Below are 22,399 nucleotides of genomic sequence, written 5' to 3' on the forward strand. Positions count from 1 at the left end.
ACATAGAGAAATGTGATTGCTTAGCTTACAAGCATATCTTAGACAAATGGTGTCTGATATAGAAATTATGATTAGAAATAATACAAAGAGCTTTTTATTTGTTTGTAATTTATCACTCTTCAGATGAGACTGGAGTTAGTCCACCTGTGAGGAAAAAAAGCTGATATCAAAATGACCTGATGTTGAGCTAAACCATGTTATGTTTCCATTTATATTAATCTCTTCAGGAGCAGATGGATTCTGATTAGGAAGACCAACTGTGAAAATGGACAGTAGTAAATTAGGCAATTGGATAATAATTTTTAACAATTGTACACAATCTGACTCATCTATAGACTCCTAGAAAGCTTGAAGCTGAGCAGCATGCAGTGGTTATTACCTGCTAAAAGCATTAACAGTAGCTACAGTAACTTGCCGAAGGATAGAGGGGATATGCCTTAGAATAAAACCTCTGTGTCAGAGGGATTTTCAGACTGCACAAGAGTTATGTTTTTTTTACTAATGTTAGGCAAACTGTTTTGTCTTTGCATTGACTTTACATTGGCCGCAGCCTACACAGAGGGAACTGCTGGAAAAAAGGGGGACATTAATACTTTTTACTGTGTGCGGGCCAGCCAGTAGTTAGAGAGGGGGCCCATGTTTTCTTAGGGCTCAGATGGCAAAGCTAAGTATTCAGCCTACGGCAGGAAAAAAGTGCCTTTTTTGTTTTCTGGCTGGAGAGTCCAAGCATTCCCAAAGGAACACAATGAATGGCCCGTTTTGTCTGCCACTGTTTCGTAGACATAGAATTCTTGTTTTTTCATAATTATTCTTGCCCGTCACTGGGTGTGCACATGACATTTGAGCGTGTTTTAAAGTCTTAACACACTCATGTGCCTGCAATAAAGTTACTCATAACAATCCAGGCTTTCTGCAGACAACAGAGCAGGGTCTGTTGTTTTCACAAGTCACAGCAGCTGGGAGGCAATTGTGAAGACAACAGCTTAATCTAGCTGGAAAATACAGGAAGAAGAGAATATACACTCAATTTCCTTCCATATTATTGCAAACAATGCAGAGGGCTTTTTTTGTTGTGGCTTTCTCTTTTCTTTGCTCTGGGTGGTCTGACTGAAAATGTGAGTGGCATAAAATACACTAGTAAATGTACTTTGAATTTTCAACTTGTTGCATTTCTGTGTTCATGCTGATGTGTCTAAATCTGTAAAAGGGTGAGAATATTAATCTACATGAGCACTTTAAAAGTCATACAATAAAAGCCTTATTTTGACCTCATCTACACAGTGTTTACACTGGTGTTGGTTTACAGCATATGTTGCAGTTGCTTCTGAGTTACACTAGTATAAATGAAACTGGAACCAGGAACTTAGAAAAAATTTGCTGAAAACTTCCATTCGCAACAACATTATTGAAAGGAAAAAGTAAAGCTAGGCAGTCTTAGACATTTGAAAGTTGTATTTTAGCTTCTGTATAAAAGGACAAGGGCACTCAGTAATTTGTTTCTTTATTGCGTGCTTCTGAATCTGTAGATTAATCATATTTGTAAATGCTTCATTTATTTCAGAAGCACATTTACAAACAAAGCATGCAATAAATTAGCATGCAAACTCAGTTGAAAAGCATCATAAGTAGGCAGTGATCAGATAGTTTTTACCCTAGCTATATTTTCTGGTGATGTTTTGTGAAATATCAGGGAACTGTTCTTTTTTCTTCCTTAATGCAAGGGATGAAAAGTGAAGAGGGGCATAGAGTTCTGTTATTATGTCAACACAAGAAAGAGTAACGTGCAAATTAACATGAATTCTATTGCAGAGATGGGGGTAGCTTTGCAGTCACCATTAGATGTGGTTTCAGTGAGGGTAAACATTCCTTATAAAGAAAAGGTGATATTTATCCAATTGCTGTAAGGGTACCTTTCTTTCCTGCTCTTGGGACTGCTGCATACAGCAGATTTCTAGTAGCCATGGCAGACTACTCGGATTGGAAAGATTTTTATTATGCATAGCACAGAGGTTATAGCAGTGACTGGTAACAGAAAAAGCCAGTCAGACAGTGAGTATGGAAAATGAATGAGAGATTTGAACACAGTCCAAACTCCCAGGATAGAGAATCAAGATCAGGTTGATGTATACTGAAAAAATAAAATATGAATGCTGAGATGACTTAGGTGTACACTACTGTTTGTAACAGAGCAGGAAACAGTGCAATACCACATGTAGCAGCCAACTATGGGGCAGTGATGTCAGGGATGCATGTACTGTTGAAAATGCAGTGGGTATTACTCTATTCAGCCACAAAATAAAGCAGATAGATAGTAATAATATTAAATAGATATCTGGTCTATTTTAAAAAGCATTGATTGATAGGTATTTCAGGGTCTACACATTAAATAATTTCAGCACATTACTGACCAACAGTAAGCAAAATCTCTTCTTCTGTTTACCTTAAAATACATTACCACACCTCTCCTTTCCCTTAAAAATACAATGCCAATGTGGTCAAAAAGAAACATACAGATTAATTGGTCTGTACATGTCACATTAATCCTGTTCAGCCCATTTGCCCTCACATCTTGGAAACCCTCTATTGATATCCCATTTCTTGTGTTTTCTTTTGTTGCAATTTTGTAGTTAGATACACTTCACAATGAGAAAAGGAAAAACCCCACCAAAACCCCACCAACTCCTAAAAAATATTTTGAAAAAGGTATCTAAACTGAAATAGAAAATCACATCCTGGAAACTCTTATTTACCTGAAAAGACCTGAAATACCTGAAAATAGTGGAGAAAAGCACATGCTAACAAAACAAGGAGCTTAGGGAGGAGCATTGTTTACTCTGAAGACCCTTGAGTACACTAGGAGGGTTTTAGAAAATCATGATTTTCATGTTTCAGCTGCATGTGTCTATCTTAAAAAACAGATGTTTGTAGGTGTCCTCATTTCCTTAATGTGGTGCTACTTTTATGTCTAAGCTTTTCCTATATATGTGACAATGACCTTCCTAAAGCCAAGAAAGCCAAATGACTTCATTATGGTCTCATTCCTTATGATGGACGTTTATGGACAACTTTTGGGCATTACTTTCTTGGTATTGGTGGCCTAAAAAGGAGACTTTACTGTTGGATAGCTAACTTGTATACACAAAAAAATATGCCCCAAAAGAGACAAAGAGAAAGAATGCTAGGAGTTTTGCAAGGAGGCTGAAGATGAGGAGTGAAAGATTAAGTGAAGGGGAAAAAAATTGTTTGATAAATAGAAGAAACAGGAAGAAATCCAGCAGTAATAGATGTGAATGATTGAGTGATTTCCAAAAGAATTTTGTTACTCAAGTGGTCTACCACTATGATTAGCCTGGCTGGCTTGCTGACTTCTTCACTCAGCAGCAAACCTGTTAAATGTATCATGCTCAAAGTACATCTTCAGATAGAGGTGGTCTTCTCAGAGTAGGCATTTCAGAAACACAGGTTTTGTGTGTCCAAGAGTCATTAAATGGTGACTATCCAGGAATGCAGCAAGCAAGTTGCTTAGCCAAATGGGTCTAGGAACACAGAAATCCCAAGTCAGGGGTTTGGAAAACAAAGGAAAGCATGTTCTACATGTATATACACCTATGTGTGTATATATACATATATTTAAGGTTATTTATACAAAATATATACATATATAACTATGTATTCTGCATATATATACACAGATCTGTATATTCTACATGTAAGTGTATATATGTAGATTATGTTTTTTCTCTTTATAATATAAAATATATAAACATATCTACACACTTCTGTATTTATATACAGAGAGAAAGAGGCATTCAATTTCATTTTAAGAACATGTCTAAGAGGAAAGTTTCTGCTTGTCAAGATGTGTGACTTATCATGGCACACACTACACATGAACTTCCATACTGCATGCTTTAGAAGAATAATCTTCTCTTAGTGAATAAACAAATTTCCACAAAGCTGTCATTGGTGTTCTTAAACATTGTCCACATCTGGACACAGTGCTGAAGAACTAAGGTGCTACAAGTACATATACTGAAATACTGTGTGGGTGTTTCCTGTATATTTGGATCCTAAAACACATTTCCAAAATGGAGCACATCAGCTTACAGGTAAACACAGGTGTAAGAATTTGAACAGAGCTATCAAAAGAAACTCTGTCTTCTCCTCTGATTTTGAAAGTCTATTTAGATAGGCATTTTGTAGAGTTCCTTCTCTTGTTTTCTTATTACCTGGCCCAATAACCAAAATTATGACAAGAGTAACTTACTTTCTGGATCTTCCTGACACTAGGACATGCCATTGCAGCTCACAGTTTTGCAAGATGTTATTATGTTAGACTGATACGTTGGACTCTGACTGTACTACCAAGTCAGCCCTCAGCCTTACTCTTAATTGTTCTTTTTTTTCCATTCTCTCTCACATTCGTATTCCAATGATTAAAAAGTGTCAGCACTAACTAGATCCTACTTTGGAATAAAAGTAGCACTTCAGCTGCTCCTGCAAATTCTTTCACCCTCTAAGCAGTGATTAATATACAGGTTTAAGAAGAATTTTTAAACAAAACCTGGAAAAAAAGGAAAAGAGCAAATATGCAAGCTAATGGTGTACCCTGAGGTGAGCAAAATACATTTTTTTAACAAGCCAAGCATAGCAAAAAAGCTATTCTACAGTGAAATTAATAATTACCAAAAAGATTTGCTAGCATTATTGTTGTATCCTTTATGAGAATATGAGTAACATGCTTAAAAAACATGGGAAGTGTGAATCAAAGCCCAAAGATTCAAACCAGTCTCTAATATTTAATATGAATTCTATTCATATGCCCCTGGTGCATAGACTGAAATACAGTCTGTGGATAACAACTGTCTTTACAGCGGTGCCACTTAGCCTGAAAATTATATCTGTTCCTGTGGCAGTATGGATTTCTAATTTCCTTTGCCATCCTGTTTTAACAAAGCTTTAAGGTAGGAGGGCATCTTAGTGCCACATGTAGTAGGGATCTGGCTATAATACATGGTTTCAGCTCCAAATATTTTCCAAAGGCAAGGTTTGTTTATTAACTGAACCCCATGCTGAGATTCAATCAATCTAATACAGGCTGAGTTTGAACATTCAAACGTATGCCCATACATCTTGGGCATATATCTTACATAATGATGTTGGCCCCAGACATCTTTCTGGGTTTGTTTATGTCTGTTATGGATTCCCCTCATTATCCATGCTGTTTGAGGGATTCCCTATGGATTCAGCCAGTTTATTGCATACTTTTTAAATTTTATGCCAAACTGAATGTTCTGAGTGGCAGCTTGTATGGTAGCTGTGTTACAGCTTCCTCTCAAATCCAGAGATGAATGCTGTGATTAAGGTTAAATAAAATAATGTGGAAACCAACGTGCTGCAAAAGGGTAGCTAAGAGATTGCCCCAGGAGAGGCAGGAGGGTTATAGATGCAATGCGAATGATAAAACATTAAGATGTTGACTACTCTTCCTATTTCTTTTCCTTTTAATTATGATTAACAATTAGAGCAACAATTCTGTGGTTTACAGGATCTTCCTTATTGAGCATCTGTTGTAATAACACTGGGAAAGCTCATTTATTAAATTTCACTAGAGTGAAGGGATGTTTTAATATGCCAGTTGCTGAGCACATATGAGTCATACGTGCACACGACTCTCAGTAACATTAATTGGAGATGTGTACACACATTGGCAGAGAACGGAGTCCTAAATATAGAAAGAAGAGAATGGTATGGGCCACACTCTCTACTTGGGAGTCTGTCTTGCTCCTCTGGAGTAAGTGCTCTCCTCCTGAGAAACAAACTTTACCCTTCTCATAATCAGTATATAGTACATTTAGTCCTTGTAGGAGAGTTTACTAGGAGTAATACGTGGCCAGAAGAAACGAGGGCTAAAGGACAGGTATAAGTTATAAAGCCTTTGCATTATGTAAAAGGTTGCTTTCAATTTAAAAACTCAGATTTATAAACACTTAATTCATCAGTTCCCCGTGCCTTTCATTTGAAATAAACAGCCAGCAATATTATTTTAAAATAAGGCAGAAGGTGTAACAGAAATGAAGTAATGTTTTGAGAAATAGGTGATTGATGATTAAAAAACAGAGAGAGAAGGGGTGGGGGGGTGTCAGTCCCGCATTCATTAGTCAGGCAAAACTTTGTTTTGAGCATGCATTAAGTCAGGAAGACCAGACAGTGTGTCTGGAAAATGATTCTTTCTTTGAGAAGTAGTCTCTCAAAAATATCCCCTTGTTTCTTAAATCTGAAGGCGTCCTTTGACCGACTCAGTTATTTTACAGCTATTGATGCTAGAAAAAACAAAAGAAACTTTAAAACCTGGAAACATAAACATCATTGAACCACCCTCTTTAATAGAAAAAAAAAAAAAGCAGGGGGGGAGCGGCGGGGGAGAGAGCAAAAAGAAAAAGAAAGAAATCACAGTGGATGTCTTCCAGGAGGGAACATGCTATGCAGTGTAAAGGGGGCTAGTGTAACAAGAAGTCATCTATTCTTGATTTCTCGAGACAGCTAGAGCTTTGTGCCTTGTCTAGTTTCTATGTTTTAAGAGCTTGTTCTGTGTAGCAGAAATAATACAATAAATGGGTTTAACCACATTTGTCTCAGCTAGACAGTCTGCTTTGTCAAAGATTGCTGGTACAACATAAACAAATTATGTGTTTGTAGTGCTTTTCAATGAAAGCCTATCTAACAGAGCGGAGATTGTGTTTCGGCAGCTGTAGATTTAATCTCCTACCTGTCAGTTAAAGCAGGCATTTCCTGAGCAGATAAGGCCTGGCTGCAGAGGGGGAAGCGGCCACAGCTGGACAAAGGGCCATTGTTATTGCCCAGTAAGGCTGTGTAGTTGTGCATTTGGTCGCAGCAGCTCCATCCAGTGCGCTGGGGCTGCAGAGGAGCCAGGGGAACGGGACTGTGGCACAGCTCTCTGCTGTGTTCTCCCACTCACTGCCATCAGGAGCTGAAGGAAATACCCCAGCATCACTCTAACCCGAGTGTGATCATAGGATTCACGGCGAGGATCTATTTGCAAGCTGAAAGCCCACCTTAAGTGACACCGAAGTTCTGACAAATCATGGAAAGCCAGAAAATGGGAAGGTTGGCATTCCTTCTCGACTATCGTGATCCTCTGCAGAAAAGGCAGCACAGAAGTATGGGGTTTAAGTCTTCAGACTGGAATTTTAACACCTAAAGTTGGATTAGAAAAACCCATTGCTCACTTTAAATATGTTCACTGCCTTTTTTTCCCCCTGCTTTTACCTTTTTAATGTTTTGGTTCTTTTAAAATATTTTGGGGATTGATCATAAATGCTATAGAAAGTTAAGAAGCCAATATTTATTTGAGACAGATATGGTGTAGGAAGCACACAGGCTGTGTCTATGTTCCTGGAAGTTTAGAAACTCTCTGCTGCTTACTCCCAAGTCTGCAATAATTACCATATTCTAGTGGTGGCAATCACCTCAGTCATACTGAGAAAACACACCAGTTTCTTGGATCCTTTTCTGAGTAAAGATGGTCAGATCATGTCAAAATCTGAGGAATCCTAGGAAGAGATGGAACAAATTAATTTTTGCATGCAATCAGTATTCTGATTTGACTTTGATCTCTAGACACAGGAGTTTTCTCATTAAACTAGTTCTCCACATAATTGCCTTTGATAACCCTTTGTGTTTCGATCTAGACACTCCATAAACACCATGTGATTTCTGGAAGTTATCTAGGTTACTATTCTGCATTAAATATCTTTCAAAAATAAACAGGAGCAAGAATATTCTCACTAGATGTGAATACTGCCTTTGACCTAGTCTCTTGAATATTATGCATTTAGGCTTGAGGAAAAATAGCAACACTTGTCTCTATAATAAAGAAGAATAAATTCACAGATAAGTAAATACCAGAAGAAATCAGCCATAGGATTTGATGGGATGGGAAAGGCATCTCCTTTTCGCACCTGTGCCTCACCTCCACCCTTGTATCCTGCCATTATACAAGTGTTGGAGTGCTAAGCTGTGTAGTGTTGGTGTGTACCTGCTCAAAAACTGCCTCCTTCTGATTTTTCAAATGAGCATGTCCCTCATTAGCCATAGCTCTGCACCTTGGGCAGCTCTTGATACAACCAGGCAGTAAGGTGTAAAAGTTGCCATCAGCAGATTACAGTGGAATTGGTTTCTATCCATCATGCTTTGTCACTTTTGGAGTGTCCTCCTGTGTAAACTGTAGATGTGATACTGTCCTCTGAATGGGTCTTTGAGTTTGAATTTAGTAATAATTGTAAAGTATGTAAAAGCTCTAAGTGCTTATATAGTTACACTGGAATACAGTTACAAATCCTGGCGTATCAGTGAAAATATAGAAGGCTTTAAAAACAGTATGTTGCTCAAAAATTTTTTTTTCCCATAGTGAAGGAAATAGCAGAACTCCTGTTTTTATCATTGCTCCCCTGAATTTCAAATATATCCTGTGTTTGTTGAATGTAATAGAAAAAAACACAATCCTGTTCTTTTGTTGTACTATCTTACCTCTATAGGGCAGAAGGAGGTACTGAAAGATGTTTCTGTTTTCATTCCCACTTCAGCTGCAGGTACTCTTTAAAGTGAAAGAAAATGCTTCAGATTTGTTAATCTGTACATTGAAGAAATTAGTTTCATGCTAATACCTAGTGATGGCTAGTATTAAAAACAGAACTCTGTCTTGAAAGGATGTGGGGGGAGAAACTCTCCTGAAAGTATCAATACGAAATGCAAATTTAAAGACTCTCTTGCTTTAAATTTTTCCATCAACAGGAAATTCAGGTGTACTCCAAAAATCTTGCACATTTTGATATCGCCATAAAAACAGAAGCTAATAAGGAATTTCTAACATAATTTATATTTAGATTTGCGCTGAAGTAATGGAGCTTCCGTGTATAAAATATCAACAAGTATCATTAGGCTGCAATATTTTTCTTATTTTGACATGAATAAGACAAGGTGCAAATGAGAAACATACATCTTCACTAGTCTTTGGAAAGATCTGAAATAATTGACTTGCTCAGTCTTCTGTGATGGCTTGGTGACCACTAGCTGTGACAATTTGCATAATAGTCAACTCTTCACTTCTGTAGAGATAACTGTTTGTATCTGATTAAAATTAGGACTGTTTTAGTTCTCTTGACTTTTCCAGAAGTTGCAGTAATAGAGATTTGCTGTTATGCTTTAACCAAACAAATGCACACATGGGGATAACAATATGCTGAGTTTATGCAGATTTTACAACACAAATCTGAATAAAATACCCACTAATAGACCCTTAAGGAGTAATAAACACACATGAATTTTCCTTAGTTGCACTTTAAAGTGATTTTAACATACTACTAGACCTTAACAATAATATTTAATTGACAAGATTATGCATTTGTATGGATTGAAAAGGTGGTAGATCTCTAATTCCAAATGAACTATAAATTCACTTTTGCATAACATGTTTTATTTATTTCTCCATAGCAGAGATGTTCTCCATCCCTCCTAGTGAGAGTTTCTTAAAATACAGACAATTTAAATAGATTTAATTACCATTTATCATACTCTTAACTTCATGAGATCATCTTTAGTTGAATTCTGTATTTCCAGGTAGTCAAGGAGCTAGATAAAAACAGGGCAACACAATGAGAAGCTAATAGAAATGGAATGAGATCCAGTGTTTAAAACTATACTGTTTTCAGTGTGGTTGGTAGTATTTTTCTGTTTTTCCCTTCTTTATTTCCCAGTAGATGGAATTTAAGTTTATTTCATTTAAAGTTTCAAAGTGGGGAGGAAAAAAAAGGGATGCTCTGTTTCGCTCTATGATCATGGTTGCAATTTTCACATTAATGTTGTGGCCACTGCAGTAGACTTAAATCTCCAAATCATGCTGATGCATTGGACAAATGGCAAAAAAATGATAGGGGAAAAGAAAGAAAATAGCAGTTACAATCCCTTTACAAATTCAATAGTGGGCTACATATTTTTTTCCATAGTATTTCCCATATGAAATGTTCTCACTTTGCAAGTCTATGGTATCTTTTTTACAGTTTATTTGCCAACACGTCCCCTGGGATCTCATTGGCAGACATTTTCTTTGTGGCTCATGTACTTTCACTGAGAGGAAATATTTTTCAATTAGACTGTAGATAATTAGATGGCAGATAAATTAGAACATAATATACCTCCCTATATAGATAGAACTCCAGTGATTCTATATTGCTAACAGGAGCATAAAGTAGTCTCTGAATAATTTTCAATGTGGAAGCTATGTTGACACAATTTTCAGTGTCTCAGCTATGACTCAGTTGACTGAGTGATCACTTTGGGTCTGCTGGAGTCCACCTTTCTCCAACTGCCATTCCTCCTCATGCAGAGTCAGAGGTGCTTCCATGGGATTATTTGCCAGAGGGGATTTCTCACTTAAGCATTTGGGTCCCCTCTCAAGTATTATCTTTACGTTAGAGAATGTTGGGCATTGATGGCCATTAACTCAAAGCATGAGGAGTTTATCACTCACATTTCTGAGCCCAGAACAAAAGGCCCAGCCACACTTGCACACTAAGTAGGCAAGTTGAACTGACCAGTTAACTCAGCCTTACAGTTGCTTTGCTTCATCAGAACAGCACAAATAAAACAGCCAGACCATTCAACTATACCCAAAGAGACATTTTTCTTTTTTTTTCCCCAGTACAATTCTTCTGCAGTTTTTAAAATACATCATTTTTGGGACTATAAAAGGGCTCATGATGGCAAGAGTTCATTGCAACATTGGCAGAGCTGAGGAGAAGATTTGGGCTCAAACCTGCACAAATCTCAGCATAAAGATGCTTTGAAACATTTACATCATCCCACTGACTTTCATATATAGAAGTTTTCATAAAAGAAGTCCTTACTTCTTTGTGCAACACACTGCTTGCTTTCTTGCAGTGTCACCAAAAAATCACCTAATCAAAATAAAATTCAGTGTATCTAAGCTTTTATTTCTTCTCCTATAAAAAAAATAAAGCCCAACACTAGTTATTGAAATAAATAAACAAAATCTAATAGAGACACAAGAATAGTGCCATGTAGTGTGTATACAGGCTATTTAAAATATAGATGAGGTAAATACATATAATATACAGAGTATTTAAAACCTGGGACCACAAGCACTGCTTACAGTGCCATTAAGATTTCTAAAATGAATCAACCTAAAATGTAACCTGTTGAGCTATCAGTTATAGGTGCTATCTTCTGTCATATAAACACATATTTTGAGCACTCTGAAAATGCACATTCTTACTGCCATTACCTGGAAATCTCTTCTATTACACTGTAGTTTCTAAATGAGAGATTAGAAAATTTCAAGCACATTTTTGCTATAGAATTTCAAAGCTCAGTGATGGCTGTAGTCTAGGTGTACCAGTTTCTCAAGAAGTTACAAAGTCTCAGGTAGAATTCAAACTTTAACTATGAAAAGTGTAAACCTCCCTGTGAATGTCTTAAGTTCTCACAGAGGCTGCAACATCACAGCAAAGGTTCTGTACATCCCATACTAAAGAAAAAAAAGACAAATCAGTAAATTCAAAGATTGTTTTCTTGGCTAAGTTATGTTGGAATAGTCTGTTTGATTCAATACAAATCTCAAGGTTTCTACAAGTTGAATGCAGGTTCCAGAGATTTTATTAGTGGACAAACTGGGGGGCAATGGTTTTAAGTAGCAATGTTGGATTATTCTAGGCAATTAAAGCATATTTAGCCTATCACACTGGATGTAATTTAAGAAAAAAAAGCTCTGAAGAAGGGATCAAATATTAAAAAGATTATGCTTACTATCTCTGAAAAAGATGGCACTTAATTCTGCCCTTTGCTGAAGTAACCTGTGCAGAGTAAGGCAACTTGCAGTTTGATTTTCTAAAGGAAGAGGAATTCATCTGCCATTATAGGGTGGAATTTACTTCTCTTGAAACTTGTGATGCTCACAGCTAAGCAGAAATATGTGAGCTGTGTTTTTGTGTTTCTTGTAGAGGCAGCTTTGTTTTTTAAAGGTGGAATCTTCCTCAGTCTCACTCAATATGCTGTGCTCCTTATCCAAAAGAGGCAGGTCATTTTAAATCAAAGCATTATTTTTGTATGGCATATCACTTTGGCATACATTTTCCATGCACAACACTAACCATCAATGACTTTTTAACAAGGAGGATTGTTCAGCTGACTTCTGAGATTAGCATTCACATTACTGTGGGACAAAGCACTGCAGATTTGCCCAGCTTATCAAACAGGCCACCAACTTTTATTATTTCAGGGAGAATCAAACTGGAAGCTGCTTCTTGAACTAATCAGGGCTGATTTGCTCTAAAGTTGCTTCCTGACTTAGATCTCAGGCAAGGAAGTGCTGTAATCAGTTCCCAAGGGCTGCCAGAGTTGTGATTGGATATTAAAGGAATGGTACACTACCTTTTAAGAGTTCCCTAATCTTGGTGGATTTTCATGTTTTACACAGTTAAACCTGAGCTTGTTGTATAGAAACAAAGACTAATTTAATGAGGTAGCTTTATGTAAGAGATGAATGTACTTGAAGTAGCAGAACTGAATTTTGGAAATAATATATTCAGGCTTCTTCCAGGGTCTGTACAGTTCAGTTAAAAATATAGACCGGTAGAATTGTTCAAAACCAAACATTTACTACTCATCACACACAAAAAAAATCTTCATGAAAGAGAAAATGAGTCCCCCTGAGTGTCTCTGTTTGCATATTAGCCTGTAGTACGGGCTCTGCCAAGTTACTCTCTGACTGACTGCTGCAGATGCTCTTTCTCAAGTATTCTGAGTGAGATCTTTAGTGCAAGTCTTTGGGGACAAACAATAGCACCTGTTCCTCACAAGATAGCAGCCCAGTTAGTCCATTCATGTATCTTTAATGAAGCTCTGGGGCAGATGGCAAAAAATGGCATCATCAACGACTTAGCGCGGAGGAGACAAAAAGGGAAAGTGCTGGTCCAAAAATACGCAATTTTTACGAATGAGAAGAGACAGTCAGAGTGTTTCTTGGGCATCTGGTACCATCTTGGTTTTCAGAAAGACCTGAGGAACATCTCAGCAATTAAAATTTCTGGGAATGTAGCCGATTTTATGAAGTACACCAATCAGCCCCTCCTCCCAATGTCTTCCCCCTCAGTAAAATCAAAATAATCATTATATGAATAAAATTCTCAGGAAAAGAAATTGTCAAAAATTAGGGAGTTTATTGGATTTTTTGCATTCATTTGATATATTTAATGATTCTGTGATCAGTGATACTTGTGCATTCTCTTCCTTTTTAATGCTTATTTCTGCTTTTCAGTTGTCCTGTGCTAAAAATGGACACCTATCTATATAATAATTCTGAGTGGTACCAACATTTACCTAAGAATAGTATTTAATATATGCCAGAGGGAAGACACATGGGAGCGAATGGTTGCCATTCAGTTTGGGCTTTTTTTCAGTCTGAGTAACTCTCTTAAGTGTGAATACAAACTTACAGCCTAAATGTAAGCCACCTTTAGTCAAAGTTATGTTGATTTATATAGACTGAAGACCTGATCCTGAATTCTGAGTGGGAAGAATAGCAGATAGCCTGAACATGAAATGGTAATTCTTCACAATTGCAGAATTGCTTTTATTTGAGAGTTCAAAGAGTGTTCACATACAGACGAGTGGATCCAAATCTACAGGATTGCATCAGGGTATAACCACTGTAGGATTTTCCACATGGAAATACTTTATGTGTGTGGTATATTTCTTAAGCTTTAGCTCCATTTGATTAGATAGTAGTTAGTACATACTGAAAATTATTATAAATTTTGTTGTATTGTATTTTTTACAATATGGTTGCTTGTAACAGGCCAAGCCTGTGGTTTTCATTTGCTGTACTCCTGCAGAACCAGTGTATGGGAACACTATGTAGCAAAACCAGCACCATTTTATCAGAGGTAAATGCCTGTGCTGGGCACATGGGGATCAATTCCAATCTGACCAAGTTTAACTCATAACCTAAAACACACAGCCAGGCTTACCTCAGCTAAAATGAGAAAAATAGCTGCTCAAAGCTAGTTTCTTTCACGCCCCAGTGCCATAGCAGTAATTGCACAAAGACTTTTTTATTATAAGTTGATTTTCCTGAGGAATGGATTCAAAAAAATACTGTAAAGTGTTTATTTTTTTGCTTGACCTTTATTAACCTACATCTTAAGGCTTTCCCAAGAGAAGAGTTGTTGGTAAATTAACCCTCATAGACACACACAGTAGCATTTCTGCACTGCATCAATGGTTGTGAAAGTAATGGGGATATGACAAGAAAATTTGGCACTATTTAAACAATGTCATAGGTCAACATATGGGATTTGACCAAAAATGTTTTTTAGGAATTGAATGAAAAAAAATTGCTTGAAGTGTACTTTAACTTTTTAATGGTATTTAATGCCACCGATTTACGGTAGGATGAGGGGGAAAATATTTTTTTCTGCCTAAAACCCCAATTTCTTCCTACATTTATTAGGTTTGATATATATAAACCATTATATATTTGCTTAACTACTAATCAGAAAAACCATAGTCAAACCCTTGGGTACTTCTGGGGTTAAGGAATGATGGATAAGAACTCTTTGTGATCCTAGCCACTGTCTCTGAAACACAGGTAGCATAAATTAAGGAACTAAGGAAATTAACATGTGGACTCAACTGGCATGATTTTATCACATCTCTCATTTTCTCTATGTTGAATATAGATGCTGGCAGAAGGTGGAGATTTTTTTCCTTTTGCATATTTGTGTTTCTTTTGATACTCTTATTAAAGTCAAATTAAATTTGTTATAGTAGGTTTTATTCTGAAATGGTATCTGAATGCACCTCCATAATTAGCCAAGCTACATGATAGTGCGTAAAGCTATAAAACTGCTTAGACAGACAAATGATTCATATGTTATAATAAGGTGTGTATGGCACAGGTTGTTAGTTTATTTGGGAACCAAGATGTTGGAGCCTTAAATCTTAAGAGTTGGGGTGTTGACGAGGAGACTATTTAGTACTGTGGTGAGATTTTGAAATAACGTACCTGAGTTCTTGGTATATATATGAACAGTACATTGTTCTATGATCACAGAATTAAAATTACCCTAAGGTTACTAAAATTTGAACATCAAAGTAGCTACTGGAGTGTTAGGTTACTTCTAAATGCTTGTCACCCTGCTATCTGTAACTAAAGATGAGAAAACTTGTGAAAAATTAATGGAAAGATGTATCACTCTACTTTTTAAAGAACCTATGGTATGTTTTGTACCTTTTTACCTTGTGCCAGGACAGGCAATGTTAATTAAAAAAAAATTAAAATTGAGAACCAGGAAGAAGTAGGAAAACGTGCAGTTCACTGAGGCTGTTATACCTTTGACACTGAGGGAAAACAATGTTAGTGAGGACTTTGATGTGATAATGTGAAGTTGGCAGGGATTGCATTAAGGTGAAGGTTCTGTGGGACTGTGTGAACACAAGAACACTATCAGTACTAGAGAAATACCTGTCAAGACAAATTTGTGCTATTTCTGATCAGAGGCTCTCTTCTGTTTAGCAGGTTCAGGGTCACATGCCTCCGCTCATGATCCCAATTTTTCCACACGACCAGCGGACGCTGGCAGCGGCTGCTGCAGCCCAGCAGGGATTCCTCTTCCCCCCAGGAATAACTTACAAGCCAGGTAAGCTGGTAGGGGTGTGAAGCTGTTTAAAATTTTTAGACATTAACTCAGCCTCTTCTGTGATCTGTCTCATCTAGATGATACACAAGATTAGCTGGCTGGGAATTATGAGGAGCTTTTGCAACTCTACTTGAAAATAAATCTTCTAGATTGAAGGAGGTAGATGGACTATTGGTTATTGAACATCATGACTTTTTTAGTCTTCATTTCCCACAAAATCATGTGCTTTAAATATATTGACCCACTTGCCTAGTAATTTTCATCTGGTCTTCCCTATGTCATTATACAAAAGCTTCATATCTTTAATTAATTCTGTTATCTTCAGTATATTTATCTTTTGTGTCAAAATTCTTACTCTTTTGTTTGATTTCAATCTGGTTAATAAAAGGTTTCAGTAGTTCAATTCCAGTCATCTTTCAGACTCATAACAGGTCACATAACCTTGCAGTGAAATATGTTTTGAGATGATTTAGCAAATGTTATGATTTCTTTCTTTTTTTCCTCCGAGTTTACAGGACTCCTGGGGAATTCAATTAGGGATATAATGGTTTGAAGCTACTTTCAGAGCCTCCTTGTAAACAGGGCTTTAAATGTTTAAAGACACTTTGCCAAAGGAATTCAATGTAGGAAGATAGTTAAGTAAATAAAAGTCAACCTTATTTTCATTTGTACATTCTTTGTAAGTGACCTCAGTCCAGAAGCAGCAACCTTATTTTGCTCATTAATAGTATTCCCTGTCATGCTGCCTTTAGCATATTAACCTGATAACTAATGGCTACAAATCATAAATACCATATTCTTTTTTATTCATTAAATATGAAATGTACAAAGTAAAACATTGATCCTGCTTGCACTAATGTTAGTCGTGCATTTGCTGTTGACTGCAGCAGGAACAGGGTCAATTCCAAAGTAAAGCCTCATAATAGATGATATAAACAGCATACTAATTAAAAGCCAGGTTGAACCTAAAATCTTTTCTAGCAAGTTTACTTAATATTAGATGAAGTGAGGCCAAGCAGGATTTCAACAAGTGTTGCCATCTGTCCCACTCTCTTCTCTCTTTAGTCTAGAGAGGTTCCTCTTTAAACACAGAATCTTTGTCCTGTTATTATCTTATTTTCAGATTTAGAAATCCCAGAGGTTTTTTTCCAGTTTGACAAAACAGTGCACTGTATGCAGGAACTAGTTACTGGAGCTCTGAAAACTACAGATAGCTCTAGATGGCACAGGGTGATGGTTATTCACACACATTGCTACCTCACAGCAGTTGAGGACCAAAGTAGAGAATATTTTGTCTCCAAAGACAAAGAGCTGCCAGTTGTGAAAATTGTCTACAACACCCTGGCTAATATCTTTCTTCTCACAGACAAGAGAGAGCACATGCTTTCCTTGCTTTTCCCATTTTAATCTGAGATGCTTTCTGAACAGCAGCTATTAATGACTAAACTGTTGGTTGTGCTGCCCCCTGAAAGGTGTTATGTTAAATTATGTTGTGTTAATTTTGGCTCTGTAGGCTTCATGGTACAATAATGACTCAGGAAGAAAAGTACCAGCATGTTTCCCTGCACATGAACAAATTTCTGCACTTATTCTAAAGTGTTCCTTATACCTATCCTAACACTTTATCAAGCTTATACTGTTTTAACTTTATCGTTTGACTTCCTAACAGGAGGTGATACAGCTTTAGGGCACTTTTTAACTTGTCAGAATGCAGAAAGAGAGATGTATAACAAATGTTAGAAGAATGAAGTGCATACCGAAACCAAGGCATAGATATCTCAGAATACAGATAAGCTGTTTATTCGTATGTTAGTGGTTTAGATCCAGATGATGCTAGTAAAGACCAGAAGTCACAATGATCTGATTATATGTAGTGGCCTTAAAGAAATGAGAATATTTATAATATATTTATAAAATTCTACAGTATGTGAGGCAAAAGTAGCTGGGCAGGTCAGTAGCTTCTGTCAGAGAGACATCATGTTAAAAAAAAAAAGCCATAACTACACTTGGTATTGATTAATTCCTATTTTTGGCACTCTGCACAGTAGTTAAGGAATTAATGAAATGGGAGATTAAGCTATACTCTTTCATAGAGAGGGTTCTTCAAAGTCATTTCTGAGGAATATTTATGAACTTGACTGCTACTACCTGTACTCTTCTACTTCTGTGAGAAATGAAACTTTCACCTCTAGAACTGTCAGTTTAGACTTGCTTATGCTTCTGAGGGAAGACAGTAGATGTATTAACCCATCAGGCACTTTACATTTTCTCTTAGGTTGCCTGTTTAGTTTCTATTTCATTTTACTGCAGTTTGATGCAGGCAAGACTGAGTTTTGACCCTGCCAGTTTTCCTCGACATTCAGAAAATACGGTGAGAGGTATTTCAATAATAGGAGTAGTGGGAACTGAGGACTTTTGAAACTGACTGTGTCATTTAGGGAACATCAAATAATGTGTGCACAGTCACTTAATTTGCTTTGCCTACAAAATGGGCTAGATAGAAGCCAGCTCAAAGTGGAAGTGGTGTATCAGGACAGCCAGGATGTGAAGTCCTGCCCTGGTGTACAAGCAGCAGTATGATCACATGCATATGTCCATGCAGATATATCTTCATGGGCTAAGTGGGAACCAATTTCACGGCTGTTTAGTTCAATGCGATGTTAACAGTTACTGAGTACTGTTGCAAATCTGCACATAAACTCTATGCCTTGAAGTAATAAAATAATATTCCTTAACAAAACACACTAGTTCAAACCCTCAATGGAAGGTCCTCTACAAGAGAGGAGAATTTATTAGGTTCTGAGGCCCTTCCAGCACATACCTTAGTTGCTCATGAGCTTCTGAGCTCAGAACATCATTATGAACAGAAAACTCGAGGTCTTGCTGATATACAGCTGTGATAAAGCCTGGCAGGAGAGAATTTCCTACTTCCTGGCAGAATCTATAACACTGAGATGACTGTAGCCCTCCCCCGCCCCCCGCACCATATTTTGGAGCTCTAGGAGGTGAAACAGGCCAAAGTTAGCAAGTGCTGATGACAAGTAATAATTACATTAGAAAAAAATCCCCAAAGTCCCATGCTTCCTTATGTATCTCAAAGTCATGTAATATAATTTTCCGGCATGGTAAGTACTAATTGAGAAATCAGAGCTGCATAGACCACCTAATTAATTTTTTATACATATTTCAGTATTTATACTGTATACCGGATTAATTAAAACTTTAGGGCGCTGTGCATCTCAAATGACTGTTGTGACTATTGACCTGCAGGCGCTTGACAAGGCTCGTAGAGTACCTGGTTGAGGGGGTTGCCACTTATTCCAGTGGGAAACTGAGAGTGGCAGCTGTTAGGAAGCTAATACTTGCCCAGAGATGCTACACAGTTAATAGAATTATTTTGCATTCCAAGTACAGCAAAGCAACTGTGCTGGCTTTCTGACTGTGACCACTATACTTACTGCTTGGAACTGGTGGATAACATAGGTACCATTATACCTCCACTCCCAGTGTGAATTTCCCTTCATTTAACCAACCACATGCATCCAGGAAAACTCAGTGGGCTGGAGTACCCTTGAATGAGATTAGTGTGTCCCCATTAGTGCCCTGGGTCGAGAGGAGAAGACAGTGAATGGGATAAGGAGGAAGACAGTTCCCTCCTCCAGCTTGCACTGACTAAAGTATTACTTCCTTTCAGTTTTATGGCTAAGAGTGAATAGGGAAGTGGGATGACGACAGAGTAGAGATATGGAGAAATGCTGGGCAGGAGCCAGACCATACTTTGAGAAGAGCTCAAACAGACCTATGGGTTGCTAGAGAAAGTGGGAGGGCTGATCTCCATGCTGGCTGCATGTGATTTGAAAATGTATGATCACTTTTGGTTGATAATCTTCTGTAAATATTTGTATTATATCAATTCTTTACCACATCTTGAAAGTATCTCTGAAAAAGATTATTGAAAATAGACACATTGAGAAGAATAAACTTCTATTTAAAAAGGTTTGTTGAGTGGCATGCTGCAGTGTATTTTCGAAGCATTTTTTCATATTTCGTACAAAAATTATATAAAGATCATTATTAGAATGACTAAGAAATAACTCCTGTCTGCCTTCCTAGGTCGTTCAGCTTTATACACAAAAACAGCTTACAAGAGATTTTGCTACGCAGCAAATACAATGTGAAAATGGAGACTGTTTTCCTAGGCTGGTGGCAGAAATAGTGAGAAACAGAGCCAACATTTTGGCCTGGTTCTGTTTCTGCTTGCACTGGGGCAAATCAATTCTTTGAAATCAATGAAAGTAATATTAGATAAAGCATGACAAACAAAACTGTCAGGCTTATTGTCATTGGGCTGGACCTCAGAACATTCCAATACTGTGAAGTATTTGTCATCAAACTAATTAAACTCCTTGATTACTGTTGCTAATCCGCATAAGTGACATCATCTTATAAGTGCTGGGTTTCACTGATATCTGTCATTGCAGTTTCCATTTGGAACAGGCCTTTCAGAAGTGTTTCACAAAGCTGTGAGGTGGTTTAGATTTAACATAGCTCAGTACTCTATTTTCAGGAGGCTGCTGTACCCCTTGCCAGGTGAGGACAGAATGTGCAACCAAATCAACTGTGTACTGAGTTGGCCATGTATCTTTGCATGGCAGAGGTGCTGCATGAGTCTTGTTTCTAATGGAAATTCCCTGGGACTGAGTTAAAGCCTGTCACGTGTTCCCTGTTGGGTTTTACTGGTTGGAACAAGGAATTTGTAACCTCAGGATTTGTTGCAGCATTCCATATGTGCCTCACTCCTAAATGTTGAGGGAAAAGCTGGAAGTGGTAGTAGGCAGCTGGATATTGTCAGCTGGGATTTTGCACTGAAATGTCCAAGTCTCATAATTTTGCAAACATCACCCACAGACAGACAATTGTGGGGGAAATTGATTTTGCTGGAACATGAACATGGCAATAAGGCAGAGTTGCAGCAAACCCTACATCGAACAAAGGCATAACTGAAGTAGGATCATTGGACAGGGGAGATGTTCCATAGTATTCCCTTAGCCAGTTACCTCCATTAACATCTTCCTCAATCCTGATGGTTCTGTACAAGCAAAACACATGCCCCCTATGGGAATACTGTATCCTTGCCATATCCTGACAGCACCCTGAGGAAAGGTACACTTTCCTTGGTCTGTTCATTATGCCTAGAAGGGTAGGGCCCTGGAATTGGTGATCTTTTACAGCTCTTCCAACTCTGTTTCCTCTCATTCTGTGAGTACACATGGAGACTGTGCAAGCAGCACTTTGAGTTCCATGTGTGAAGAGATAGATTTTAAGTTTCAATTCTGAAATGGGGAAAACACCATCAAACCAAGAACTTTGTAACTCAGATGAGGAGAGTCAGCTAGTCTTACAATTGTGTTTTAGGAAAGACAGGTAATAAAGCAACACCTTCCCCCTGCCCTGGGTCTCACAAAATCCAGACCTCCTTCTTTCCTCACAGCTCACAAAGCCTTGAAGGTAAATCTATACATCCTGTAAATTAAGTCCTCTAAGCTTCATCCCTCCATCCAAGACAAAAAGAAACATTTGCATTATTTCTATGTAGAATAGCACAGCACAATTGCTCACTGCTTTTATTCATTTGGAAATGTTGCTCAACCTGACAAACAAAACAGAAGTCTGGCATACTTTACCATGCCTTGTAAACACCAATTTATATATAAACAACAGCAGCCAAATGTAAATAGACAATCAGCACAGCAAAGAGATTGAAAAGATCAGTTTGCAAAACATGACAGATTTTCTTCTTCCAGGATTCTTCTCACTCTTGGTTATCAAAGGCCAGCACACAGCAGTACCTGAAGCAGACCTGTTTGAACATGTTCTGCTGCCTTTTGTACAAATTTAAAAGAATGGCTCCTCACGCAAGCATTCCAGATCGAGCAACAAATTAGAAAAAATTTGCTACAATACCTTGACTGATTTATTGCCAAGACAGCTATGGAGAACCTTCTTAATCCATTCTTGCACTGAGAAAATGAGAGGAAATATGTACCTCTGTAATTAAAAATTAAAACCAGAGCATATGCGTGCTCAGTCAGGGGAGGAACAAGTACCTTTGCTCTGCTTTTACTGCTTGGTGTCAGCAAACTACTCCAGAGCTGAATGAGTATTAATTTTTCTTCTCAGCACAGAGATGCTGCTAACATACCAGGATTTAGCCATCATTTAACACATTAAAATGAAGAGGGAAAGGGACAGTATTGTGTTTTAATAATAAATAAATGGCATAATGATTAAATTCTTTTTCAAGTACCTTTGCTCTGCTTTTACTGCTTGGTGTCAGCAAACTACTCCAGAGCTGAATGAGTATTAATTTTTCTTCTCAGCACAGAGATGCTGCTAACATACCAGGATTTAGCCATCATTTAACACATTAAAATGAAGAGGGAAAGGGACAGTATTGTGTTTTAATAATAAATAAATGGCATAATGATTAAATTCTTTTTTTCTGTAAGAAAAGTAAGAACTGTATCCAGCAGGTGATGGAGAGAACACTACAGGGTGTGGTGAAGATACTATACATTAACTGTGAACCCAAAAACTCTGTGTGTGTGTGTGTGTGTGTGTGTGTGTGTGTGTGTGTGTGTGTGTGTGTGTGTGTGTGAGAG

At 37.5% G+C, this 22,399-nt stretch overlaps 1 protein-coding gene across 2 annotated transcripts in view; it reads left to right on the forward strand.

Moving 5' to 3' along the window:
- SOX6 (SRY (sex determining region Y)-box 6) overlaps positions 1 to 22,399 on the forward strand; it is a 230,192-nt gene that overhangs the window by 118,550 nt on the left and 89,243 nt on the right. For both annotated transcript variants that reach the window (XM_009077468.1, XM_009077536.1), the window contains exon 6: positions 15,617 to 15,737. In XM_009077468.1, coding sequence (XP_009075716.1) covers positions 15,617 to 15,737 — 121 coding nt within the window. The remainder of the gene's footprint in view (positions 1 to 15,616; positions 15,738 to 22,399) is intronic.

This window comes from Acanthisitta chloris, unplaced genomic scaffold (genome assembly GCF_000695815.1).
Source record: "Acanthisitta chloris isolate BGI_N310 unplaced genomic scaffold, ASM69581v1 scaffold8040, whole genome shotgun sequence".
Lineage (NCBI taxonomy): Eukaryota > Metazoa > Chordata > Aves > Passeriformes > Acanthisittidae > Acanthisitta > Acanthisitta chloris.